Source organism: Aptenodytes patagonicus, chromosome 2 (assembly GCF_965638725.1).
Source record: "Aptenodytes patagonicus chromosome 2, bAptPat1.pri.cur, whole genome shotgun sequence".
Classification (NCBI taxonomy): Eukaryota; Metazoa; Chordata; class Aves; order Sphenisciformes; family Spheniscidae; genus Aptenodytes; species Aptenodytes patagonicus.
Genome location: NC_134950.1, coordinates 38,998,043 through 39,026,012, shown reverse-complemented (window position 1 = coordinate 39,026,012; position 27,970 = coordinate 38,998,043). Strand labels below are relative to the sequence as shown.

The 27,970-nt window shown below is 41.7% G+C and overlaps 3 protein-coding genes, 1 long non-coding RNA gene and 1 other non-coding gene across 22 annotated transcripts in view; 2 read left to right on the top strand and 3 right to left on the bottom strand.

The window, feature by feature from the left end:
* The window catches only part of SGK3 (serum/glucocorticoid regulated kinase family member 3), a 61,316-nt gene extending 59,869 nt beyond the window's left edge, over positions 1-1,447 (top strand). For all 10 annotated transcript variants that reach the window (XM_076329615.1, XM_076329612.1, XM_076329610.1 and 7 more), the window contains one exon: positions 54-1,447. In XM_076329615.1, coding sequence (XP_076185730.1) covers positions 54-224 — 171 coding nt within the window. In that variant the 3' untranslated portion in view covers positions 225-1,447. The remainder of the gene's footprint in view (positions 1-53) is intronic.
* Positions 1,448-5,241: 3,794 nt separating this feature from the next.
* On the bottom strand, positions 5,242-19,692 carry LOC143156323 (uncharacterized). 9 transcript variants are annotated; one of them, XR_012994603.1, is made up of 8 exons: positions 19,291-19,692; positions 18,257-18,374; positions 17,305-17,410; positions 16,620-16,773; positions 15,127-15,256; positions 12,092-12,262; positions 10,086-10,205; positions 5,263-5,329 (listed from the first exon to the last, which is right to left on the bottom strand). It is a non-coding gene; the product is annotated as an uncharacterized LOC143156323 (long non-coding RNA). The 9 variants fall into 9 exon arrangements; XR_012994606.1 differs by having other exon boundaries at positions 12,092-12,259; XR_012994607.1 differs by lacking the exon at positions 5,263-5,329 and adding an exon at positions 7,344-8,725.
* On the top strand, positions 5,247-15,465 carry MCMDC2 (minichromosome maintenance domain containing 2). Its single transcript, XM_076329618.1, has 14 exons — positions 5,247-5,346; positions 5,438-5,568; positions 5,665-5,724; positions 6,058-6,253; positions 7,238-7,360; positions 7,554-7,661; positions 8,867-8,995; positions 10,054-10,285; positions 12,042-12,247; positions 12,576-12,742; positions 13,125-13,298; positions 13,856-13,998; positions 14,554-14,663; positions 15,192-15,465. The coding sequence occupies exons 1-14, from the start codon at positions 5,247-5,249 to the stop codon at positions 15,356-15,358; spliced, it is 2,046 nt and encodes a 681-aa protein (XP_076185733.1). The 3' UTR covers positions 15,359-15,465.
* Positions 16,850-16,928, bottom strand: LOC143157563 (small nucleolar RNA SNORD87). The gene has a single exon (XR_012994828.1). It is a non-coding gene; the product is annotated as a small nucleolar RNA SNORD87 (small nucleolar RNA).
* A 4,750-nt stretch (positions 19,693-24,442) lies between the features above and the next one.
* TCF24 (transcription factor 24) lies at positions 24,443-27,566 on the bottom strand. Its single transcript, XM_076332194.1, has 2 exons — positions 27,170-27,566; positions 24,443-24,604 (listed from the first exon to the last, which is right to left on the bottom strand). The coding sequence occupies exons 1-2, from the start codon at positions 27,551-27,553 to the stop codon at positions 24,491-24,493; spliced, it is 498 nt and encodes a 165-aa protein (XP_076188309.1). The 5' UTR covers positions 27,554-27,566; the 3' UTR covers positions 24,443-24,490.
* Positions 27,567-27,970: the final 404 nt, after the last annotated feature.

The following is a 27,970-nucleotide window of genomic DNA, read 5'->3' as shown; positions in this document are numbered from 1 at the left end:
AAGTTTAAAACACAGTATTAATATGACAACTGATAGATCTTTCTGTTTTCTAGGTTGGACCAGATGATATTGGGAATTTTGATGCCGTGTTTACAGAAGAAATGGTCCCATACTCAGTTTGCGTTTCTTCCGATTACAACATTGTTAATGCCAGTGTCTTAGAGGCAGACGATGCATTTGTTGGATTTTCATATGCACCACCTTCTGAAGACATGTTTTCCTAGGAAGTTAGAAGCCAACAGTGTTTTGGAAGTCTTGCGGTGAACTGAAATGTTAGGGTTATGAACACATTCCAAAATAGTGTAACTAGTGCCTCGTTTTGTATGTAAGTTTGAAACCTATGAACAAACTTTCTCTGCTGTATAGGAGGAATTTGGGCATTTTGGATGGCTTGCTTTGGGGTTTGAACTGTTCGTTCCTGCTGCAGAAAATATTTTTTAAAACCTTTAAAAAGCGTTCTCTACATATTTTTTAAGCAAAAACACTGACTGTTCTCCTCAATCCCTTCAAGTTTACATTCATACCTATCTAAGATTTGGCTGGCACAGACAGCAGCAAATTTAGTAAATTTATAAATGCTTTTGTACCTATTTACAGTGACTTTGTGCTTGAATTGTAACTATGCAAATCGTCTTTTGTATGTCCTGGTTTAAAAAAGGTAAATGTTTTCCCTGTTATATCAGTTTGAAATACATGTTAATTTACCTGTCAGCACTTAAATGAGGGGTTAATATAAGTTAAGACCAAGATTCTTAAAGGACTTCTACAGAATGAAAAGTTGATCATGTAAAACTGGATTGTTGCTCTTGCCCTTGCTGAAGTACCCATTCACTCAAGTGGATTATCTGAGGTATGGGGAATTACTCACAGCAAGAACAAACTGGATTGATTTGATAACATGACTGATCATGTGTTCTACTTTTCTTTCCTCCTTGAGATAAATATGTCTATATTTCAACTACATTAAAATATTTTTGGTTAAAACTCTTGCTTTTCCAAAGATACAATATGCAATAATCACTGTTACTTTAAAAGGCTATCTTGCTTTGACCTTTTGGGGGTGGGCGGTGAGGGGATCATGCCAAATATTAGCGATTTTTCTCACGGATTTATAGTTTGAAACACTAATATGTTCCAGATTGATTGTATTTCAGCGTTCATAGCTACTTGTCTTTGTGTTCCAGTTTGCACCATTTTTAAATCTTCACTTGATATTAGGGGGAAAAAAATGTAAATTACGCTGATAATTTTTAGAATGTGAAAAGCTATTGTATCTCTCGTAACATACACGTGTATGGACAAACTGATAATTCTGAACAATTTCTGTTTAAGGAAATTTTTTTAAACAATGCAAAAATTGACTGCAGTTACAGTGTATAAAAGCCTATCACGGTAGTAGTTTTATTATATATATTACTTGTAAATAACAACTTATTTTTGTCTGCTACTTCAAAAATGTTCTGTGTTTTTCTTTGTTCATAAATACATTCAGTTAAATGCCTTGATTTGAGAGAAGTCTGAGAAGACACTGATGAGTAGCCAGAGTTAAATGTTAGATAAATTTCAATATCTAAAATCATCTCATTTTTGACAAAATAAGAACTAAGATACATGCTGTCCATATTGCATCAAGATCAGTTAAAAATTGAGAATATTGGGGAAATGCGTGTATCAAATAGTAATTCTTTTGAAATTAATGTTGTGTCAACAGTGAAACATCAGACAAGTGGAAACTAAAACAGGATTCCTTGCTTGTCTCAGGGAGTATCTCCTATAGCACTGTCTCCTGCATAGTGCTTAAGTGATGCTGAGCAGTTGCTACATGAGCTGTTGGAAAGTGGCTGGGGTAAAAAGTAAGAATTGACGTTGGCGTGGAAAGGAGGAGGGAACCGTACCATTTGTGGGAGCGGACTGGTGGCTTGGCGCTCATTTTCCATAGTGCTGCTCTTTGGAAATAGCTATGCAGCTGTTCAGGACAACCAACAACTACATGAGTCCTGTTCTTGCAGTTACAATCATTTGGAAGCAACAGCCTTATCCTTTTTTTTTTTTTTTTTTTTTTAAAAAACATGTCTTTCTGATGGACTGGAAAGCAGAAATTGATTGCAAGAAAGGAAGTATCCATCCTCATACTGAGTTTTTAGTCTGTATACTCCTAAATGATTGTGGGCTACTCTTTAGTACCTTCTCTTTATGGCAAGGAAGCACGTACTGTAGCTGCCTTCTGCTTCTCCCAGCAAGGAAGTACAGTACTGTAGAGAGATGGGAAGGAGAAGGGGATACTTCAGAAATTGTTGCTGTGGGAGCTAGCACCCCTTTTAGTTTCTTTGTCTTGTATTTCCAAGATGTCTATACCTAGCTGCCTGACTAGGGTGAGGGGTTTTTTCTTTTTTTTTTTTTTGGTCGTCATAAATTTGGGGGTTCCCCCCCCCTTTTTTAATTAAAAAAAAAAATATGGCAGTGGTAGTTGAAGTTATTTCTGGGAGAGTAGCTTAATAATTGCTTATTAAACTTTTTCCTTCAGCAGGCTCTGCCTTTCTGGCGAAGTGTGAATGTGTTAAATGTATCACTTGCAATACTTAAGTTCATTTTGTTTCTTCTACTATAATTTCATATAGTGAAATGCCTCAGTCAGATTAGGACTTCCAAAGATAACAGACTGTGTACAACATGAAGCAGTAAAGCCTCACAATACTTTTGTATCTAGTGCTCTCGTTCTGCATCTCTCTGCATTTCATGATGCTGGTTTTCAAAGTAAGACGGCTGGGTTCCTGTGCTGAAAAGTGAAATCTGAAGCGCTAGTTGTGGTAAAGCCTAGATAGGAGACTGTCGAAGAACCTACACAGGAACCACCTGTGGTATTCCCTTCCTGTTTTGGCAGATACGTAATAAAGGGAGGTAAAATTTGTCTGTTTGTGACTAATGCAGGGGTTTTTTGCCTGTCTGTAGTAAAAGGGGATTGTTCCTCCCCTTCCAGAAAGGTACAGCTGAACCCTGTGAGGAGTAGGCCTCTTCTGGTGCTGTAGAAGCAAAGGAACGGTGCCGCCTTTGTGCTCACTAGTTAAATGTGCAATATTTATTAATGAAAGAGAGAAAATGGTTTTACAAATACTTTGTCTTTTAGTACTTACTACGCTGTCAGTGCCTGACCCTTTTCTAGTGACCTGCCTAGGACTGGCCATAGTAAAGCGAGGGCAGTGCACCCCACAGTAGCTGTGTCCTTAATCGGGCAGAGTCATCCAGAAGAGGTGGTGGCTGACGCGCAGCTGTGGGTAACGAGTGGGCTTGGGTTTTGCCTTCGCTTAGGTACGGAGGGAGGGGGGCTGCCCTTTAGGGGGCTGGTAGTGGTGGCAGTGGGAGGCTGAGCCCGGTGGGGCAGGCGGCTGCCGGGCGGAGGGGGAGGCGTGGCGCCTTTCCCGCCTGGGCCGCGAGGTGCCGCTGGCTCACGGCTGTGCCCGAGCCCGCCAACGGGCGACGGCGGGTACCGGCTGAGGGGGTGAGGGAGCGGCACCGGTAGCCCCGTCCTGCGGCTGTCGATCCCCTCGCCACCGCCTCGTAAATGGTCCCGTTCACCTCTCTTGCGGGCATACCAGCGCCCTCGTAGGGAGAAGGCGTCATGGCCCCTCGCCCCGCTGTGGTGTGGGCAGCCTGGTCGCCCTCGGTGCCCATTGCTGCCGACACAGCAGTGCTGAAGAGGGGGGCATAGGAAGCCTGGAAAATATTTTGGGGTGAGCGCAGGTAAGGTTTGTGAGGAAGGGGTGCTGGCGGCAGGAGCTTGAAGCCAGGAGGGCCGTGTTGGGTGTTGTGCGGTGTCACACGCTGGAGTGCAGCTGAGTGGGGTTAGCTGGCTGTGGGGGCACTGATGAACACGGTCACCCCGGCAGTGGGACTGGTCAGACTTTATTTTTTGAAGCTGAGGTGATGACAGTGTTTAGTGCACTGTGACCTGGGCCATAGCTTAGTCCTTCCTAGTCATGTTTGGTGTCCTTTCCGTTTAGCCCGGGGAGTACAGGGTCCAGGGAGATACGGTGCATCTCTGTGTGTGTGTTTAATCCCTTCTTGCTGAAGATTTCAAGGGATGGAGCAATAATCGTGTAGGAGTAATCCTAAAGAAACTGAAAAGAAAATCCCTACTATAAATTCTCTTTCAATTTGTGCTTAAAATTTGATACTTCAGGCACTAAACACCTCTACCAGCCTACAGTTCTCAGATGACAGGGTTTACACTGCTGCCATGCTAGTGTTGCACTGGTATCGTTACTCCTCTCTCAGATGTTGATCCGTTTGTCTTCCCGAAGCTGGTTCTGTGAACTCCTACAAGGGATCTTTCATATGCTATGAGCTTTGCTTCCTCATCAGCCCAATAATTCTGTGTCTTGTCCTTTACCAGGTAGCTAAATTTATTTTTGAAGATTTAAGTGGCATTTCATATTGGTCATCTACAGAGAGGACAAAGGACACTGTAGAAGAAAATCTCTAAGACGGTAAAAGAGGTATGTATATCCAAAATACCGTATTTTGGCCTTAGTAATTCTCCCTCTAAATTCAGCAAAGTAGTGCTTCATGGTATGAGATTCTACTTTAAAAAAAAAAAAAAAAAAGCAGAGATGTGGGTAATACACAATGAAAACAAGCACTGAAGAGCACAGTCAGCCTCCAAACCAAAATTGTAGTTGTGAAAGTTTTGTCTATGGGAATCGGACTCGATCTTCTGTGTTACATGGATGGAAATAAGTCTTTGCAAGATCAGCACCTTAAGTGGGTCCTACAGGAGGTAACAGCAGAGTAGGAAAGTCAGATTTAAAAAAGGGAAAAGATGTTGCCCAGTTCCACACTTTTAACAGCTATGACAGACTTCTCAGATAAGGGAGATAATTTAAGTCTTACTTTTGATAGGCTGATTATACCTATAAAATATATAGGGGAGGATAAATTAAATGCAAGCTTTAATTTCATGGGTTAGGGAACTGGGCAGTGAAATAATTCACTGAGAAAATAAAACATTAGAGCATTCTTCAGGAATTTACTTGGGGAATGTAGTATGCTTCAGCCGTTGGAAGGAACTTTCCATTGAATTTTAAAAACCCTTGCAAGAATTGCACCGTTTGAAAAAGAGACTATTTTAATTTTGTATGGCTTTGTTAATATACACCTTTATTATTACAGTAGCATGGCCAGTTCTAATGTCGTTTCTTCACAGTTTATTCCAACATTTTGATAAAGAGTGCAAAGATCCTTCTTGGAAGATGCATCATGAAATACAGAAAATGAGGGAAATTGCTCTTGTTTACCTTGACAGAAGTGGTGGCCTTCAGAAATTCGTGCACGACTGCAAAAGATACAATGGTATTACTCACTCAATAGATAGTCTGTTAAATTGGTATGTAATGTTACACAAATCTCTGTTACTTTTATTTAAGATACTTTTTGCTTCTAGACTCAAAACAAAGTTACGCTGTTTACCGTTTCATTATTTCAATAAATCCTTCTGATATTGCTGAATTAGATGCAACTCTTGGAAACTACATTCTTCATAATCCCATACAAGCTGCACAGATTTTTCAGTCAGTAAGTATATATTTATAGACAAGAGTAGACAAAAGTACATCTTCTATATTTTAACTAGATTTTCCTTTCTAAAATGAAGTTATTTTTCAATCACAGGTATGTTTCATAGCTATTAAGACATTATCATTAATTGAACAACTGCAGACAGAGGCCCAGGTGAGTCTGCACTGTTTTCCTCCATTTAGATCTTAAATCTTTTAAGTATGGTGAAGTATTAACAAATACTGTTTTTGTATTAACTTTTCAGTTTTCATTTTCCCTTTGGTTGTAGTATTAATTGTAATTAAAAATAGCTGGAAGTCTCACCCAACCATATTGCAGAATTTTGATATAACTAATATGAAACCTAATTACTCTTACACTTCATACATTTCTGAAATTTTTTTCCAATAGCTATCTATCACATTGTGTGTTTGTCCATGTAAGTAAAGCAGTTTTAAATTAAAAAAAATATTTTTATGATATTAATGTAATTGTGTTTCTTGTTAGATTAGTATACTGCTGAAACCAACACATTTGCCACCTTTACCAAGTTATGTTCTGAGTCTTTCTGCGTTTCCCTTTAATCACACATCTCAAAGATTTTATATGTCTGAAGGAATAGCGATTGCAATGGGAACAGTAACAAAATATACACAAGGAGCAAGATTTCTTTGTACTGAGGAAACCTGTCCATTTTCTGAAGGTAGTAAGACAAAAAAAAAAAAATCGGTACTATTTCAAAAGCTTTTTAATAATTTTGATAACTTACCAGAGATTAAAAACCTAGCATGAAAAAGGCACTTTCCTATGCAGTATTATTATGCAGACATTTTTGTAATGAGCACAGCATGATTTTTATTAATTGAACGCAGTGCACCTTGCCAGTGGTTGCTCAGCATTATTAAATGTTTTGGGAGCATAGCTATGCCAGCAATCCATTTTCCTAATGCTGAAGATAGTTTATATGAGAAAAGATCTGTCGCCAATATAATTTAATAAATTACCTGAAAGGGGAAAAAAAAAGCTAAACTAGTAGAACACTTTTTTTTTAATTGGAAACTGTGTTTCTGTTTATATAAAAATACCACAGAACGGTATGCTTAAGTGACTGGCAAAAGCTTCTAGCATTGAACAAGTTTGCTTTAATGAGTAGCTGACTTCTGTGGAACTACTTCTTTGAGTAATATTATTGAAGTGCTTGCATCGTTGCAGGATTAGGCCTTAAGTACTTTTAAGGCTGTTTTGTTTGCTTCTTCCTGTAACAGAGACCATAAAATTGTAAAAGAGAAGCGAAATCCCAGTTAGGCGACTGCAGAATAAATCATAATGATGTCTTTATGAGGGCACGTACCACTAATAATGAATATCCATATCCCATGTCATTTCCACGCAAGGCAGAAGCGGCAGTCGCTCCCTGTGGCTCAGAAAGCCAGGCCAAGCTGTTCCGCTTGGGAACGTGCAATAGGAAATTCTGCCATCTTGTGGTCAGCCTAATAAATGATACAGATCATTTTAGTGGAAGCCTAGTATATGAACGTATGCTCAGCTGAAGAAACACGATAAATTTGGAATTTCACTGTCCAGTATTTTAAGCACTTCTATACTTAATGGGAAATTTAAAATGAAAGCCATGTCCTCATTTTAAATGTCTGGTAATTTTTTTTTTTTTACTTTTTTTTTTTTTTAGGCTTTAGGTACATAAGAGTGCATCTGCCTGGAGCTACAGAATCTGCCACAGTGAGGAATGATTTTGTGTGTAGTTTGTGTTCTTCGCCACTGCAGGAAGACATGAAATTTAGAGTACTTGGTGGTAAATTCTATGTAGTTTTATTTTTAGATCTGTTACTTTCCTACTTCTGTTACACAGTAAGTAAACAAAATGGTTAAGTGGAAAAAGCCCCAAAATACACCAGCCCTTTAAAAAAAAAAGCAAAAAAAAAAACCAAAACCAACCCGTACAGTTTTCAAGAGAACTAACCTTTTCTTTGCCTTTATTTTGAAAGATAAACAAATAGTTGAAATGATTGATGCAAAAGTTCTTAATGCTTTGAAAGGATATTCCAATGATAAATCACATTTTAGGATTCAGACATTTACAGTTTTCTTGAGAGGTAAGCTGAATTTTGGAGTTTTGTCAAAAATGTTTTAGAATTGAACTGTAATAATCCCTTGCAATTTCCTTATAGGTCCATTTCTCTGGATAAAACAGTGAAAGTCATAATTTATATTGCAGGTCTTTAATAAAATTGGGGGAAATAATACGAAAAACTAGCTAGGTGACTAACAGTATACGCAGGTGACTGCACATGGCAAAACTGTTGTGTTCACTTTTATACCTTCGTTTAAATAAAATCCCCTGGCCAGCTCTGCAGTAGCGCATACTAACTGTAGCTTGTTTTTTCCTCCTTTCTACTTCCTTTGGTCATACTGTTTTGTACTAACTTCATGCATTTTTAACATCCTTCCTCAATCTAGCTGTTTTCCGCATTCCATCAGGATTTTTGGTTTCTACTACATCTACCTTCCACTGCAAACAGTAAATGATTTCTAATGTGAATATCCAACTAAAATCACAACTCACCAACATACTTACATTAATTCTCTTAAAAAAAAAAACAAACCTGCCGTTCCAAAAGTCTATGGAATTGTATGGTTAATTTCTTGAAAACTAAATAGCTCCAAGATGATGAGAAACACTTAAAAACTGACAATATGCATGTATTGTTATAAAACAGAATCTATGGATGAGATACTGCGAGTTATGCATGCATTAAATTTCCACTAGCTTCAGTGATCAATGAGGTTAGACAGGGTCTCGCAGCTGAGATTCATATTTGGTTGCACCTAACTCTCATTTCCAAAAAATAAATATGGGTTTGTTTTTTTTTTTTTAAATGCACAGAAATACAAAGGTTCCCAAAGCTATTTGTGTGTCTTTTTGAAATCTGTTTAGCTTGGATCTCCTTTTTATTGTGGTTTTTTTCACTGACATTTTATAGGACAATAACTGATAATGGTGTCACCACACGTTTCAGAGTAGGAACGCATACTTGCAAACAACCATCCGTTTTTCTGTTCAGTGCAGAACTAAATGTATCACCCATTTTCTTTATCAGGAATCTACTTTTCCTCACCCAGTGTGCCTTCCTTACCTTTTGCATTCAACTGTTGTTTTCTGCAATTAAATCATAAAATCAAACCGTTCAGAATGTGTAGAGAAGTTTTCTGACCATATCTTTAGAACTGTTTTTATGCCCTAACACATCTGCAGGTAGTTCTCCCCCCTGCCCCCTTTTTTTTTTTTCTTAATTTCTAGATGAACTGGCCAATAAAATGAAAATAGGAAACCACTACAAGATTATAGGAATTCCAGCTTGTGTACAAAATGGCTTACAAGCTACAGCATGTATAGAAGTCAATAGTGTACAGCTCTGTAAACCAAATGGTAAGAAAGTCCCATTAAAAATTGACTAAAAATGTTGGAAAACCTTCTAGAACAAAATCTTGAGAATTGGTACAGTTTTCTATCATCTAGAGGTCCGGATTATGAAACCACTCTGGGACTTTCCTCTTACAGTCTGAAATGTACGCTTACTGTTATTTGAGAATATCTTTTGCCCAGTTTCCATGTATTGGGAAACAACGTAATTATTTTAGTGCGGTTCTTCAACTTCCTCTTTCCAACTTCTCCTATCCATTGAAAGGTACTTCGAAATCATACATTAAATGAACCCGGTATTTCAGTTTGTTACTCTTTCTTATTCCATCAGCTTTAGCAGATCATGTCTGCTACCTTTTCAGTAGTAAAATTAATCGTGTCAGATGTTTACATTCTGAATTTGTGCTCAATATGTAATGTCCTGGTTTCGGCTAGGATAGAATGAATTTTCTTCCTAGTAGCTGTTACAGTGCTGTGTTTTGGATTTAGGATGAGAACAATGTTGATAACACGCTGATGTTTTAGTTGTTGCTAAGCAGTGCTTACACTAGTCAAGGACTTTTCAGCTTCCCATGCTCTACCAACTGAGAAGGCTGGGGGTGCACAAGAAGCTGGGAGGGGGCACAGCCAGGACAGCTGACCCAAACTGGCCAAAGGGATATTCCATACCATGTGACGTCATGCTCAGTACATAAACTGGGGGAAAGCTGGCCAGGGGGGGCCGCTGCCCCGGGGCTGGCTGGGCATCAGTCAGTGGGTGGTGAGCAATTGCATCGTGCATCACTTGCTTTGTTTATTATTATTATTTTATTTCAATTATTAAACCCATGAGTTTTCTCACTGTTACTCTTCCGATTCTCTCCCCCATCCCACCGGGGTGGGGCGGGGAGTGAGTGAGCGAGCAGCTGTGTGGTGCTCAGTTGCCGGCTGAGGTTACACCATGACACATAAACATATTCGTTCTTTCTAAGTTCTGTATCAAGACTAGAATGGTGATTTGTTTTAATGTATCTGCATAGCTCTCTTTATGAAGTGTTTGTTAACCTGTATTTTGTTTTCATTAGGTCCTTCGTTTGTCAGTGACAATTTTAAGTACCTGCTCTCACTGACTTCAAGTTCATGCTGGAGGTTTACTGCCATCCTTGCCAATATCTTTGCTTCTCAAGTTGTTCCACCAGGCACTTACAATACTCTTAAACTCGCAATATTGCTGAGTCTAGTACAGACATGTGAAAAAGAAAATGCAGATTATCTGGATCTGTTGATTGTGACAAGTGACACGCTAGTAATTGACAGGTAAAGAGATTCCTTATTTTTCATGTAAATTAGAATTAAAAACATGAGTATTTTTAATAGTATTGGTCTTACATGAAAGGCTAAATAGACTATATTTTAAAAGAATATACAGGGCTCCGACTTAGTAAAAATACCCAATTTTTATCCCTGGGACACTTTTATTTATTTCAAGTGATAAATCTAGATCAGAACTTCACTAATAATAAAACCCGTTAACACTCTTGTAATGATCTCAGTAAGACTTTAGCACTGTTTGAGCTCTGCTAAACAAAACATTCTTCTAAAATGCAAACCGAAGACTGTCCCAGAAGCTGGTAGTGATAAAAGCAAAGGGCTCTACTTTTCAAATCTTGTGTCACTTCAAGCCTTTTCATCACCACTTCCCAGCTATCAGTGTTCTCAGTTAATAACCAGTGTGTAAATAGATACTTACATTTCTATCACTCTTTTTCATAAACACTATACTGATAAGGTATCAAAAGTCATGTACATCTTTACACATAGGTCATAAATCTGGCTGTTGTTACCTTAAACAAAATGTTTTTCTGTATTTATGCATTTCATGTATTTACCCCTTCACACAACTACTAACTGTTAACACAATTTCACAAACACTGCAGAAAAGTATAATATGCTCACCGTTAAATTTACGTTAATTTAAACAAAATTACTTTCTCCTTCCCCAACTCAAAACAGGGCTTCATTTTTATTTTTTTAAAAAATCTTTGAAAGTGGCATGAATTTTATTTTCATTTGAGAGTTCTTCAGCAAATTCATTAGTATTTTTTTGTTGTGGAAAAAAATACTTTCTTAACCATTTCAAAATTTAGCTGTAGAAATAAGTTCAAATTTGAAAAAAATGTGGGCTGCAGGATTTCTTTCCCCAGGTTGAGAGTAAGATTTCATAAGAGAAATGATAGGAACTGAAGAGTGTTTTGAGAATCAAAATGTCTGGTTAATATTAAACAGTTGCACACTGTACATCTTGGTCAGTACTATCATTTGTACTGTCTTGCATGTGCACATAGTATTTTATTGTCGGTAGCCTGGCAAAATAGGTATTTCCTACTTCATATTTATATTGGTATGATAGCCTATTTATTAATACTTACTGCTTTTAATTAATAATGTTCTCCCAGTTATTAATAGCAGGATAAATCATGCTCTGTCATCTTAAAATCATTAGGAGCCTTTGATTGTGGAACCAGACAGACAATCTGCAACCTCTTTGTGCCAAGGAACATAGCATAGGGGATGAAAAAGAAATTCTATACCTGCTTTCTCAAAAAGAATTGGGGAGGGAGGAAGGGATAACCCAGGCAGAGCTTGCAACTTCCCAGCCTTTTCATTTTTCCCAGATGGCCAGGATTGCTAATCCTCTACCCTTTTAAATCACTGGAAAAGTTTCTCTACAATAGGAATAGGAGTTAACAATATGGGGTTAAATTATGAGACTTCTTTGGCTTCCTAGGAATTACTTCTATTGCAAACCGTGATTTGCCTCGTATGTTAAATCTGTAAGAAACACAGTCCTGTTGGCGAGAAAGCTTGGACTTCTACCTTTATATTCAAAGTGACTTTAAACATTTAGTTTTGACACTGGTTTTATGTTTAAGGGGTTTTTCTGGTTGTTGTTTCTAAGTGAGTCTTTTGTAATGGTATTTATATATATTAAGTATAGTATTAAGTTGTTTAAGTTTTGGAAAACAACAATAATTTCATGATTTATGACTGACAGAATTATTTAATCCTCTAGGCTTCTGAATTACAGCATATGTCTTCTGCCTCGTGGCATACGACACCCACCTTCTAGTGAAATTTTTCCTTCTGTGTCCAAAGATAAACATGGAACTGGAAGTGCTAGTATTCACGCTTGCAGTGCTGTGCTGGCTAAGGGTGGTATCTGTTACATAGGAGACTTATCTTCATATAAAAAGGATAAACTTGAACTTCTACAGTCCGGTAATCTCACACCTACTAACAAATGAGGGGACAAAACAAAACAAACATGCAAATTCATGGCTAGGTTTGTTCCCCAGCTTACGGCCCTCAAATGCTGGGAAGATCTATAAGCTATTTTTAACCAGTCTGTGTAAGAAACAAGGACAAAAAAAAGCCAAGGTCTTGTAAGCTTACATTTGCTACAGAGGCTACACTAGAGAGATCCATTGATCGTGACAATTCAGTGAAATACATAATCATGACTGGTTTCAGATAGTATGTGTGTGGGACTAGAATTTATAGTTAAACTAGATCGATTACATAACTGACATATTTTGTCCTGTCCTAGTGCTAGAGAGCAGAACGACAACAGTATTCATTCCTGGGAAGAAGTATGGAGAAGAGGCCGACCAACAAGTTACTATTTCAGTTCAGACCAATTTTTGGTCTTTTGTAGATGTAGATTCTTCCTCAAAGAAACATATACAAAAGGATAACTTTTTAATCGGACAGATGGTAAAGCATGTGCCTTGTTATGACTGTAACTGTACTATAGCAGTCATTTGTGTTTATGGTTACTTCAACTTATAAAAAAAATGAAAACAATCAAATCTGTTAGTATTTCCCAAAAAGTCACAACTTCAGTGACTTCAAGTATCTTCTAAAATGAGCTAGCTTTCCCAAAATTAGGTATCATTTGTTTTATTCAGAATAGCTTTTGACAATTACTATTGAAACAAAATTTTACTGTATGTATTATAGGTAATTCGCTAGATAATCTTGCAGGACTCAGTATATATGGATATTGAACATTTCAGATTGAAAAAACTGCAATGTTTCTACAAGTCAAAAGGCCAAACTAATATAATTGTTTTCTTTCTCTGGGTCTTCTCTTTAGGACGTGAGTTTGATTCCACCTAACCTTCTAGATGTTTTTGGGCTTTTGATATACAGGGAGTTTCCTTCGTGTCAACCGTCTTCTCTTGTACATCACATCTTGAAAAAAGCCATTAATCCTGAAGCCATGCTGTACAAAGTCTCACAGCAGTTCAGAATGCAGGATTATGAGGAGGTAACAGCCACTACCCAATAATTTAGAAATGTGTTATACTTGGGAACATCATACTATCTCTGGAATCGGAAGGTTCTCTCTGCACAGTCCGATTGCTTATTTTTAAACCCGTTAATACTCACTTCCTACCCTTCCCGCCACCATATTCCCACTAGCACTAATGGGATCATTGATAAAATTAGCTTCAGTTCTTTAAAAGGGCCAGCACAATAAATTCAGTTTGATCTTGCATCTGAAAAACATACTAGGTTAATATCCATATGAGAACAGCTCTCCAATACCTACTTTTGACCAGAATAGTTTACAATCAGTAGTAAAAGTTAATAATCCATTCTAAATAAACTGTCAATATCTCTAGTATAACTAACAGATGATTCTGTTTAGTATCCGAGATCTATCCTTATGCATAGCTGAATGGTGACAGCTGTCTTTATAAAAATATTGGTAGAATATATTGTCCAAACTATATTACTATGCCACTGGTATGTTAAAAGGTGTGAAAAATGTAAATTCTTTATTTTCCAGTTAAATATTTAAAATGTATACCCTCTCTCTAGTTTATTTTGTTTGCTAAGAATCTTCATGTTGAACTGAGTTCAGAAGCAGAAAACCTCATTCAGGGCTACTATCTTGCAAGTCGCAGAGTAAGAAGAGGTTCTATTCATGGATCAACATTATCAGCATCTGCACTAAAAATTCTGTATGTCCTACTTTTCATAGTAAAGGAAACACATCTACATTTCAAATAGAAATTGTGCTAACCTGCTCAAGAGCTTGTTAAATGAAAAGCTAGACAAGACTCTTCAGTTTTGAAAAGTTCAAGCGTGAAGAATCTTATTTACCATTTATTTTATATATTGATGTTGAAAAAAAAAAAGTTTAAAGAACTTTTGCCAGGCAAAAGAACAGTGATTTAAGAAACAATTATTGCTATTAAAGCTATCTAGAACAACAAAAAATGGGATTTAAATTATCACAGTTTTGTATTATGCAAGCAAAAGAAGTATTAACAGTAGATAATATGCCAAGTTCCACTGCTTTCATAGCACGAGAAAGTCATGCATAATAATATGTACTTTGCCCATGACAAGTATAACTGCACAGTATTTGTGGGAAGTTTACACAGCTGAAGTATGGAAAAAACAACACTCCAGTGTTAACTTTTGATTCACAGAATGCTCAAAACAGGGCAATACGTATTGCATTCATGTCTGCAGTATTTGTTATTTCTGACATGCTTATATTAATCTCTTAGGATTTCACTGTCTAAGGCACATACTAAACTAAGTTTAAGAAAGAAAGTACTTGAGGAAGATGCGTTGATTGCCATCTTGTTACTTGAATCATCTCTTACCCTAAAACACGGTAAATAATGTAACTCAGTCTTTAGTCTTGGGTACATTGTTTTCAATTTTGGCAGGTTGAAAAAAGTTTGTATCAATTTATTGCAATAATAGTTCATTTCAAATCAAAGTCCAGAATTTCCACCGTTGAAGACTGATACAAGAAAAGTCTTTCAGCTGACTTTCCTGCTAAGAGTCTCAATGCTGTATGTAATTAGGCCACAGGCCAGCACCAAGCCTCCAATCCTTTATGCTGGCTTATATGAGGCATCGCTCCTCTAACATTGGTCCAGGTTAAACTAAAGACAGATTTCCCTCCCAGGGGAAAGAGAAGACAAGAGTTGAGGGGTTTTTTCATTTATCTAGCAGCACAGTAACATTTGTTCACACACAAATTTGGCAGTGAGCCAAGAATTATGATGTAATGCTTAAAAATGGTAACCTGCAAGATTGCATTACTAACTAATCTGTCACAGCTTTTTTACCTTCAAAGTCCTGGCAAGAGTTTATCAAGTCTTTTAGCGTAAGTCTTGTTTTCTTCTTTGCTTAGGCAAGTCTGCGTTATGCATAGCACCAAATCCTGTATTTCCATTTGACCTCAGTGATGAAAACTCCCTGCAACAAAGAGATAGTTACCTAATGCAGTGTCACCATCAACTGCTGAAGTTTATTGGTGCATATGGCCCAGGAATTCACACTAACGTTAACGAAGAGTGAAAACTCCATGCTGTGAGTAAAGCCTGAAGCTTCTACTTTAGCTTTTTGAGAGACTGCAGTTAGAAACATACAACTGATAAGTTTTTAATATTTTTGTAAGACAGTTCAGTGCTGTTTTGCTAAGGAATAAAGCGTAGCTGACAAGATTCAATTACAAGTTTTGTGACAGTATTTTTTGAAGGCAGGAATGATGCCTTCATCCTGGGAGGCCATGGCTCCAGAATAAAGCCACAACCTGAACTTCTCTTCCTGGCTACCACTGTTCACCCACAGTTAAGCGACAGGAGTAAAGCAGGGTTTTTGCTAAGACTACAGCTAACAAACCAGGACTTGAGAATCTAATGTTTCATTTCAACTACGTGAACTCTCTGCAGTTTCTCTTGTTGCTTCTTTTCAAATGTGTCACCCACTGAGGGGTAAATAGTTTTAAGTACATTAAAAACTCTTTTTCTAGTCTAAGCCAACTTTCTTAAATTATTTCTCATGTTCTAAAAGGTATAAAAGTATCACCATACTGTTCTCTGTCTTAGTTTTACATCACAGCAACATATTAGACCAGGATGCTAGTATGCTCCTGCAATCTGAAAAAAAAACAGTATTTCCATGTTACTTTATATAGACTGCAGGGGATAGTAGAACCCTACAGAAGGTGAAAAAAATGTTACTAGATGACCTGGTAGGTAGGCAGCTCACTGAGTTCAACTCTACCTCATTGCAAAAACAAGTGTAAAGAGTGGTATGGTAGAAGATGAGGGGTCTGAGCTCCAGTATGCTTCTCCAACTGTGGACTTCCCTGTATTTCATCTTCCTAGTAAGGATACAGCAGTAGACATGATACTGAGCAAGTTCTACATCCAAGAGGCCCATGTTAAAAAAAAAAAAAAGCAGCAGAAAAATTGTACAGGCTTCCTGTCAAATCTGGACAAGCTGAATACTGAAGGCATGGTGGGACTCCTACCCAGGATGTCATCCAGCAGGATCATGGTGCTATTGCTCACATAGCCTCAACAAAAAACTACAGTCACTGAAAACAGAAATCCAGGACTTTATTCATACACGCATTGCCTTGGAGGTAAGCAGAAAAGCTGCCACCGCTAACATTGTAAACACTCCCATTTAGACACGATAACACAAGTTTTCCTACATGTTTTAACCCTTGATTTATTCAGTTTTGTCCCATTTATTTGGTACACTTAAATATTCACACTAAGTTCTAAGAGCATCCACAGAGCCACTTCCCTTTCTAGAGTGACACTCTCACCTGAACTTCATTCGAGGATTATTCACGCGTTTTCACAAAACAGCTACTCCTCTGCCTTACTATTGAATCAAGCAGTATTTCTGAGGAGCAGGAAAGGCCATGAAAGCATTTCCAAGCGCATTAGAACTCCACGTTTCAGGCTGCTGTTTTCAAGCTTAAAAAAAAAGTTTCAAAATAAGTTAGTCAGTTTTCTGTATGCTTAATCAATCTTATACAAAGTTATTAACTTTACTGGCATTTCAGATTCAAAGATACACATCAAAAACCAGTCAGATGGGTAAACGGCAAAGATTTCATCACTGTGCCAGCAAAATTACTTCTAGAATAGACTTAAATAGAATTCCTTTATAAATCACTATTTTTGACAAGCCATATTAAGGAATGTATAGCCTTAGGAAAAAAAATTCTGCAAAAAGAGCACAACTTTTTATCCGTACCTCTCCCCAGCTTCTCCCATGATGCTTTAAGCAAAACTTAGAAGACTAGTAGCAGTACCACAAGTAAAGGACAGCATAGTCAGTCAGTAGTCCAAAAGCGCCCTTGCCCAACAGGCCATGCCTTCAGCTGATGTAAGCCAGCACAGCTCCAGACAGCAGCAAATGTGGCCAGTACAGGCCTTCGCCATCTAGCAGCATAGCTTATCGGAGCCCGAGTACTCTAGTAGCACGGTAAAAAAGCCACTTACCTTCTTAAACACCCATGCTTCTAGAAGTGGATGGAGTCTACTGTTGGCTGTATGCGCATACACAAGGCTCAAAGACAGAGGAGAAAGTCATCCGATGTCGCAGCGCCTTTAAAAGAATAAATGAAATCAGAAATGACGGTAGCAAATCAAACTGGAAAAATCCTACTGATTAGCTGGCACATCAGATACAACACTGCTCATCACAAAATTCAGTTGGGTAAACGGCAAAGAGTCATCATCATTATGCCAGCAAGCAGTTTCCTGCCTGTGAGAAGACTGGTGTCATTTTTTTTTCCAGGTATCAAACAAGGGGATTTGTTAAGTTTGTCTCAAGAGATGCGCTTCTATAAATCAAAGCAGAACCTTGGTCTTAACTGTTAAGCACAGAATGCCTTCAGCATAGCCAGGAACAAGAGGAAAAAAGCTCTCTTTGGGCACAAAAACGCAGGCCCCGCCCTGTTGTTACATTCAAGCCCCAGATGCCAAGGTATCTTCCTAGAGGTAAAGCTCACTGCCACAGTCGCCTTTCCCTCTGGAATATATCCCAACAGACTGATACGGTTAAGTGCCAGCAGATGGTGATTCGAGCACACCGTTCTTCACTTTCATCTCTCGCTTCCAACTAGCATCGGTTGATTCTTCAAAGCAGAAGTCTTGTTTCTCTCCCCAGTTAAGAACTAGATGCTCCAATCTATTACAAACCTCTCCCCTCTGATTCCTCCAGGATTCTTGGATTGCACCTGCTTTGTTCTGGGGAGCAAGTCTTAGAGGTTTTATAGCTGTCATAACACCTTTTGTTAGAATTTCAACCTCTTAACCCTACATGCAAGCTATCATATTCCTCCTTGTTCCATCTGTAAGAGAATTTACAAGCCATAAAACAGCTTCAGAAATCTAGACCTATTTCAGGAGGCTTTCCTCAGCATTCTTAATTACGGTAAGAAGTAATTACTTCTGTAGCACCGGGATTCACGTGACACCTTTCTGCTTGCAAGGTAACAGCGTGGCAGAGTCCAGATTGAAGATTCCCAAAGCTGGTAACAAACTCATCTCTTCGCTTCACTTGCTGCCTAAAACAATGACAAGAGATAAAAGATGTCTGATTCGGAGAACTCCGCTACCGAGCCAGTAGCGGAAAGCACCCACACTTCCTTGGGGAAAGGAAGCCAGTCAAAGAAATACCAACCTACCGAGCAACCCAATTGCTGGCTTTACCATTACCTGGGGAAAAAACTACAGCCAGCGTCAGCCGAGATCAAGGTTGAAGAGAGGCATGACCATTTTACCTAAAGCAAGCTCCAGCGCAAAGAATGACTGATTGCAGGGCTATTATGCTGCTCCTAATGAACAGCCGTCGCTGGGGAGAGGAGTACCCCACCAGGGTACAGCCTTTAACCCTGGTTCACGTGCCGCACTCAGGGGAACTTAGTGACATGTTTTCCTATCGGCTGAATTAAGGTCAGCACTTGCGCTGTGGTCCTGGCAGGAGGGCATTACCCCAGAGACTGCAGAGACCCCTGGGGTCCTGTCCCTGCCAGAACCCACCATTTTGGATCCATGCCTACAAGCCAAGAAGGGCATCGTCAGGGTCACCATACAACACTTGCCAAATTCCCCAAAGGGGAAAAAAGGTAATTTATCTTTAGAATTAGGACATGAATTTGCCAATGAAAATGATTTATCAGCAAAACCAAGTCTCTTTGCATGTCCCATCTGTCATTCCTTTGAAGACTTGATGAACCAAGGGTTAACTCGAAGTAACCACCACAGTGACGCGTACTAATTAGGTCCATCTTAGCCTCACAAGACATACGCACGTTCACGTCCCTGGAAAGCCTGCGTGGCTGGCGAGTGCCAGCTGGAACTAAACAACTCCCGCATCCAGACAAAGCCAATTGTTAGTACACCGTCACTACGCTTGGCAACCGAAACCAAGATACAGTTAAAACAGTCTGACAATCACTCATCTTTCAAATGATGGCTTACGCTGTTTAGAAGACAGTGCCAGCAATCCATCCCTTCAATTGTTGAGATTATGTTGTTTTGAATTGCCAGAATGGGATTTCTTACATTAAACAGTAGGGGATGTTACTAATTCCTCCGAAAAGAAAAAATTAGAAATCGCTCTACTGTGCTTGGACCGATGAGCTGAGGAGCCGCTTCGAGGAGGCAGCGGCAGCAAGTCAGAGGGCGGGTGGTTCGGCCGCTCCCGACGCCCCCCGGGAAGCAAGCCAGCGGCCTGCCGCTGCCGGAGGGCCCGCGTGGCCGCCCCGGTGCAGCGGGATTAGACACGGCGGCCCACGCTGCCGCTCCGATACTGGAGGCCGAAGCACGCACGGAACGGCTCACAAGCCACGCAGCTACCGGCAGCCCCCGCCGCCGGGCCGGCCCGCGCGGCCGAGTACCCGCGGCACCGCGCGCACGGCGAGCCGGCGCCGCCGCAGCCGCCAGACGCTGCCGGGCGCCCCTCTCCCCCACGGGAGCCCCACCGACGAGCGCCCGCTGAGAGGGGCTCCCACAGCACGGCCACCGCGAACGCAGGCCGGGTCCCGCGGCACGCAGGCCTGAGCCGCCCCGCAGGCCACACACCCCGCGTCCTTCCCCCCCGCCCCGGACCCCGGGCGGGGCGCGGCGCGGCCGCTCCGGTGCCGCCTCGCCCCCCCCCCCCCCCCCCCCGCTCCTCAGGGCCGCAGGGCGCGCGGAAAGAGCGAGCCTGCGGCGAAATCCTATTAAATACGCCGCGCGCCGGGGGCGGGGAAGGCGCGCGGCACCGCGGCACTTTCCGGCGGGGCGGTGCCTGCCGAGACCTTGGGCGTGGCTGCGCGCGCATGCGCACGCGTGGGGCGGGCCGCCGGGGCGGCGGGGGTGCCGGTGCCGGTGCCGGTGCCCGGCGTCGCGGCAGCATCTTGGAGTCCGGCGCGGAGGAGGGGGTGTCGGGCGCCCGCCCTGGCTGTGTCCTCGCAGGCCCCCGGCGCCATCCCCGCGGGTGGCACACGCGTCCCTGCGCCGTGGCTTCCCGCCCTCAGGCCGCCGCCGCAGCGGCGCTTGTCCCCGGCCCTGGGAGCCCTGAGGGGCGGCCCGGTTCCTTTGGACCGGCAGCCGCGGGAGTCCCGCAGCAGCCGCTTTAACGGTGCTTTCGCTGGGGTTTGGGCAGGAGAACCGGCACGTAATTTAGGCAGCGGAAAATCCGCAGGGGCTCGTCAGCGTGGAACTGGAGCGCGGGACGGCGCGGCGCGGCGCGGCGCGGCCGCTGACGGGCGGCGGGGGCCGGGGGCCGCCTGCTGCAGCAGCCTCCTGTGCCGGCTGGGGTTTGGAGGAGCCGGCAGCGAACGCGGGAGTCTGCATTTATGGCGGATCCCCCAGCTTACGGGGTCGCGGTTTCGCTGGGAAAACCGAAGAGTTTGTTGCAGGCGGGTTAAGAACGTAAACGAGACTACCTGAGGTGGGAGCGCGTTCGCTTTCTCTGTGGGGTGTCTTGCATACAGCAAACAGTATTCTTAATCAAACCCAGCGTTCTCAACCTTAAAATGCTGCCGCCGTTCTCACCGAACGGTCGGTCTTTTAGCAGTCGAAGCCGTGGAAAGTTCATCTTTTTTGGCGGTGTCGTTCTTTAGTTTGCGCAAGCACAATGAATGCTTTGTCCTAACGGTCTCTAAGGGAAGAAGGAGTGACTGGCAGGGTATGTGTCAAGAGAAGGCAGTGTATGACTGGAGGGCACAGTGTTGCAGTTACAGCTGTGTGTACGAGGAAAAAAAAAAGATCTGTATGCAGCAGGTTTGGCGTAGGCAGGTTATTTGCGTATGGCCACGTGGAGTTTACCAGTCCCATCCCTCTGAAGGAAAAGCTGTGATGGCAGTAACTGAGGTTTGCTAAAAGATCTCCATGAAAAACGGGTCCTTTTGATAGCAGTATCAAGCAATATCTTATAAAAAAGATGGCGGCAGACTTTTTAGCAGGGCCTGTTGCAACAGGACAAGGGGGAATGGCTTTAAACTAAAGGGGGGGTAGATTGAGACTAGATAGAAGGAAGACATTTTTTATGCTGAGGGTGGTGAAGCACTGGCACAGGTTGCCCAGAGAGGTGGTGGATGCCCCATCCCTGGAAACATTCAAGGTCAGGCTGGACGGGGCTCTGAGCAACCTGATCTAGTTGAAGATGTCCCTGCCCACGGCAGGGGGGTTGGACTAGATGACCTTTAGAGGTCCCTTCCAACCCAAACCATTCTATGATTCAGTGCGTGAACATTGTAGAATTTTATTCCTAAACGCATGCATATTTCCAGTGCCAAATGCCAAACTGTTGTATTTCAGTACACAAGGATACGAACCCTTCCTGAGAAATGCAGCGTTCGATCCAAACATCAGGTTTGAAGCAAACGGGTTCAGAGGATCTGTTTTGATCCTGGTGTAAATTTCTGGCAGACAAGAGCTCTTGCACTGGTCAAAGGAAGCAGGTTGCCTAACCTGGTGTCTTGGCTCTGGAAGAAAAGGCGTAAAAATTTGCAGGTGATGCAGAATAATCTGTCTCAGAAAAAAAAAAAAATCCCAACTCATATATATGGGGAGCTCTTCTCAAGTAAAAAACTGCTTTGGTAATTATGCATATTCTTACTGTCCTTTAATACGTCTATAAAATGCTCTAAAATGGTCTTTGCATTGTCATGTACGTGGCCACAATTTGTACAAATGTTGTGGGTACAAAGTAGCTCCGGTGTTTGCTGCACCATTTCACTGGCTGGCTTCTGGCCACTGTAAAAACCCCGCCTGTATTGCAGTAAAAGTCTGAGTAAAGGTGTTTTCTCTAAGCCATCCATTCATAACTTTCCATGTTTCTAACCCTTATTCCTATCCATTTTCCATGCTTACTTCCTGAACAAGCAGTCAGAATCTTCCAATTACATTTAATGGAAGAAGCCTTTAAAAACAGGGGGGGGGGGTGTTCCTTTTTTTTTTTGTTTGTTTCTTGAATTCTGTCCCTTCCAGGTGTATTATTCAAGAGCCTGTAAAGTAACCAGCACCTCTCTGCTAGGTAGGAGCATGCAACTGCTGCAAAACATCACCGCATTTTGTGTTCTCCCCGCGCCATTTTGTATGCGTGATTCACACGTGATTTGTTTTTATTACCAGGCCACTGCTACGCGGTGGCAGCGCGAGGTTTGACAGTGACTTCTGGCCGAGATTCCGCTTGTCCTTTTTACCCTGACCCGATGCCGTTCATTTAGATCTCGTAACATACAAAACTAGACTGAATTCTCGTTGCTACTTGGCATTTTATCAGCCTAAAGCATAAGCTGTGTCTCACGCCTTCACCTTGTACAGCAAAGTACTCCTGGAAACCCTCACTGTTCTGTCACGCTTTCATCTTACTTAACTACCCTCACCTTTACAACTCCTTCGCATGTCCTCATTAATACCTCTGAATACAAATAGCTGTCCCAATAGTCAGAGGTTTTGCTAACCCACTTTTTACTACTATGGAAAGTGAGCACAGTTCTTTAAAAAGTCAGACTCTTATTTACATAAGGGTAGATACTGGTCTATGCAAAACTGCCCTTTGGTACATATTTTTTCACAAAATACAGTAATTTGTGTGGTTGAATGGTGTTCTGGCTACATCATTCTCATAATAAGCCACTTAAATAATATATAATTTAATGTATTTAAACTATTTTAGGCATGTATTTTCTTATTTACAATTTTAATTATATTAAATATATATGTTTAAACCATTTAAAGTATTTTTACTATTTAAAAGAATAATTTTGTTAAAAACTCAGAATGCTGCAGGGGTGGAGGGGAGTTCCAGATTTTACCACGCTTTACAACTCTCACATATCCTAGTTGGTTTGTCCAACTCTAACGGCTCTGCTAATTTTTTACATACTTTTTTTTTTTACACCAGAGGCCTGGTTTTCTGTGATACTGGACACTCGGTTTGCAATGACATGCTCAGCACCTCTGAAAGATGTCACGAGTTTGACTCAAGAATGAAAGCAAGAAAATGATTTTTTATATATATATATATATATATATATATATATATATGAAGGTTGTTCTTTCTAGTATTTGTTTTCCTTTTCTGCCAGATGTCATTTTAAAAAGTAAACTGTGAAGAAGTCTTCAGAAAGAAGTTACTATAATTGCAGAGTATTGCTAGTAGAAGCTATCAGTCCTGTACAATGAGAAACTGATACAGATTTTGCAACTCAATAAATACCTAATGTCCATTGAATAATATTTAATGCAATGTTTACCTCAGCAATAACAAACTATGAGAAGTACAGCGTTTTACAGAACAGATACATTAGATGGTATTTGCGCAGTAGTTTTTCTTGCCCAAATACAGAAGCTGTTTTAAGTGAAAAATGTGCTATGAACAAGCCAACTCTTAAGGCTCATTTGTGTGAATGCATGAACCCGCTAAAAGACAAGATAAACGAACCTTGGTATCTTGAGCAGACAAGTAGTTGTACTGGGGTAACAAACGCATTTTAAACCCTGTAACATGCAACGCACTCGCGCGGATCAATACAAGCAACACTTAGTGTACAGAGCAGTTTGTGCCCGCTGTACCTAGCGCTGTGTGTACGCAGGATAGATTTCGGCACATTTTTACTCAAGGTGAACATGCATCCACATTTTCAGGAATAACTACATACATTTAAGGTTATCTGAAGGATGAAGCCCTGACCTGACGGCTGCGGTCAGAGGGATTTCGGCCATCAGCTTCGTGCGGTGAAGAAAGCGCACGCAGGATTTCGATTGCTATTTTCAGGCTCGCCCTTTGCTTCTCACCCAAGCCTGTACTGCTCTGTACTTCGCCAATACTGCATCGCTCATTTCCCCCCCTTTTCCACAGTGTACCCATTCACCGCTCGTCCCGGAGGGGGTGAGGTTACCTACTCTGCTAGCAGCTCTGCCTTTGTGGCTGCCTCTCCTGTTGGTGCTGACTGCAGTCGCCTTCATTTCCCCCAATTCAGATCCCAGCAATGTCCTCCATGATAGAAACCAATGATGCGTCACATTAACTTAATGAGGTATTAATTACATTTAAGAATCAATTCCTTCTCCTCTACAAACAGCACTTCAGGAATTATAGTTTGTCTATAGATACCATTTTTTTAACTTAAATATATATATATAAAAGGTGTAATAAATAACATTTTTTTAGAAGCGAGAAGGGAGATTAGATTTGTGAAGTTGTTGATGTTTCTCCTTGGTTTGCGCCGTCTCCTGGTGCCGAGTGAGTCAAAAACTGCCCTGTAGCTCCAATGTATAACCTGGAACGCATTGGCCACTTCTGCAAGAGAAGAGACAAGCACAGTGCTGAGACACACGGGAACTGTGCAGCCTGAATGCGGTTCTCAAAGCTTTAAACATTGATGGAACCACAACGTGAGAAAACGGGAAACTTATCGCCAGAAAGTCCATTTTGTTATCTGTTGGAAAATGTCATTAGAAGCTGGGTAAGGGAACCTCAGCCTGAGTATTTTCTTTGGTAATTAATCGTGAGGCACAGCTCCTAAACCCCTCGGGACCCAACGCACAGGAGTAAGTCATGCCGGTCAGTCATCGTGCCACAACTTGTATAGCAGATGCTCTGTTGGTAGAATAAAACAAAGCATTCCTCTTTACAGTGCCAGGGATGCTATGGGGACATACCAACGCCTGCAGAGACTGCAGCCCCGTGCGTGTACCCGTTCGTGCCGGCCGGCCCCCGCAACACCGACCGCAGCACAGGAGCTGCTAGAGACTGCGTTAGAGGGAATTTAATGTAATTGCTCCTTGGCAGTCTTCGGCACTGACAGCTTCTTGTTCTTTGTCAGCTCCAACGGTTTCAGATGAGACAATTCATCTTTCCATTCACCGATTATTGGAATAATCGGTTGCATTGGTGTTACGTATCTGTTCTTACAGCTCGAGTTTCTTAACCCGAGCAAGTTAAGTTACTGCAAACGGCCCTGCAGTGAGGGTGACTGCAGCTGCGTGCCCTTCTCTTGGAGGGAAGCATTCGGCTCCAGTCTGATGTGCCGAGTTCATTATTAGAGAGGTGGGTATTGGAAAAGACAACTTGTCATACGCATCTGATGCAAAAATACCTGAAACACAGCCAGCGTGTTGTTCCAAAAGAATACAGTTTTTTTAAGGCGCTTTGGGGAACAGGCTGGCAACCTTTCCGGTGTGTAATGAAAGGGAGCTCTGAAAACCAGAGGGGCTTAATACTGCAGTTAAACCTCAGCTCCTCTATTTAAAGACAGAGAGGAGCAGCATATTCTCAGTTGGAAAGACTGTGCGACCTCATTCAGTATTTTTATTTCAAGAGTAACGTTACAAATTCATTGCCAATAAGACATCTGCGTTTAAAGTCATCAACCGTATTTTTTGTTCGGTGTAAACACAACCGTACTTGGATATTTTACTTTCCTCACTATTTGTATTTACTGTGCTTGATGTATACGAGTGTAGTTACAGTCCTCATCTGTACTAGTCATCTCATATCCTGCACTTCGGGGGTTTTTTTGAAGCATGTACTATGATTTGTCTGTGACACTTGTTCTAGTGCCAACTAAAAAATTAATTTACTACCAGGAATATTAGAAAGATTGGTTAGACTCAGAATCGTTACAAAACTAAATACGGGTAAATGGCACATAAATAAGATTATCAAAAATAACTGCTAGATGAACCCAGTACTGCTGTATTCCAGTAGCCTGGGAAATGTGCATCTGGATCATTTAACTGCTGTAGTAACTATTTAAAAGTATTTTTCTGCCAGTAATAGTTGGCAGCTGATAAGAAGTACCGTAAAAGACCTGTGTCCTTTCACTCTGACCAAGGGAACTAACAGAAGCTACTTCAAACTTATGTTGAAATACATCACTATTTTTTTTTCCTTAAAATTATAGCCATCTTTAATTGATGTAAAGGTTTTGCTTTCTTAATGAGCCTGCTAATCATTTAAACAGCCTCAGAAGCCTACGTTCACATCACGCTTTTTACAGTGACCAACACTGTGAACAAGAAACACTCTGAATTAGTCACTTTATAGGAATTAGAGATTACTTCACAAATTAATCTTAATTAAATCATTCTGAATTCACCAGACTTTAAGAAGAAAGAAACACACCAGTGCTCTAACTCGCTCCCTGAGACCAGAGCCAAAGAAAATACCCCGCGGTATTTAAGAGTCCCGTCAGTGACTGAGCAATGCATGTGAAACCAGTTTCCAGCCCCAGGTCCCCTCCAAGAGCAGTTCCCCTTTCTCATCCCCTCTGCATCGCCGTGAATTTTTTTGACGAAGGGAAAAGTAACAACAGCGTATACCAACTAGATGAAATAAGTGCATCAGAAAAGCACTTTCATAGAAGGAATTAACACGTGGACAGTAATTAACGCCACCTCCCATACCCTGGCTGCCTCAGCAGGAGAACCAAAGCAGGCCCAGCCATGGCTGGGGTCGCCGCTGTGGGACAGCACGTCACCTCAACCACACACATCCCCTACAGCCGGTTCTGATGGGTTTGGTGGGGATTGCCAAGGTTTCCAGGCGGGGACCAAGGAGGTGCTGGTACTCCTCTGGTGCTGCCCTCCGCCTTCACTTCCACGGGACCAAGTCCCACTAGGTTTGGACCTACACCGTATTTGATATTTTTGTGCACAGTCCCTGAAGCTAGAGGGACGAAGCTCCGGGACGTTTCCATCAGGCCCCTAGCACCTAGATGCAATGGTTAGTCTAGGCAGTCTTTTCATCTATTAACTCTGGCAAGGTAAATAAGCTTGAAATCTCTAGATTCATCTAAGTATCTTTAACACCTATTTACTTCTTCACCGAGAGAAGACGGTAGCTGCTCCTCAGCTCTCCTACCTTGACAGGGTGGAGGTATCCATCCCCTCGAAGGGTACCCAAGCCCTCTCCCGGTGACTCTTCCTCATCCTGAAGGCTGCGAGTGAGGTGTGCGATATAGGTGGTGGCCAGGAGGAGTACATCCAGCTTGGAGAGCTTGGTGTCGGGTGGCACAGAGGGAAGAGTCTTCTGCAGCTCGAGGAAGGCATGGCGCAGGGTTTGAACCCGACTGCGCTCTCGAGCGGCATTAGTGGCGGCAGGTCTGCCAGGAGGTGGCCCAGCCCGCTGCCCAGCCGCCGAGGGCGGGCAGGAATTGCTGCCGGCAGCAGAAGGCAGCAGGGAATCGGGCTCTGCGCCCAGGCCGGAGATCTCCTCGCTGCTCTCAGCTAAGTGTCCACAGTCCATTGGTGACTTCCCCGGCAGGGAGGGTCCTGCAACCAAACAAGAGCATCTCTAAAGCCAGCCACTATGCTGTGCTGAAGCGAATGCTTTCTAAACACAAAGATTATCAGAAATGCAAGTGCTGCCCGTGCCAGGAAAAGCCAGGATGCCGCTGTGCAGCTGGGTGAGCTGCTTCTCCACTCGCTGCTTATAGATTTGATGTCACACACAGGTACAGAAACAGAAGTTAAACTCTTCAAAGATTTAATTTTTTGGGGGGACAGTATTACACAGAGCAATTTCTTTGAATCACTCGTAGCCCAAAGATCACCTGGCTCTTCTGACAAAACCCAACAGGCAACGCTGAGCAGCACTGCCACAGTGGTTTCCATTTACAACCAACTAAAAATTAGGCTAAATGATTTTTTTTTTTTTAATAAA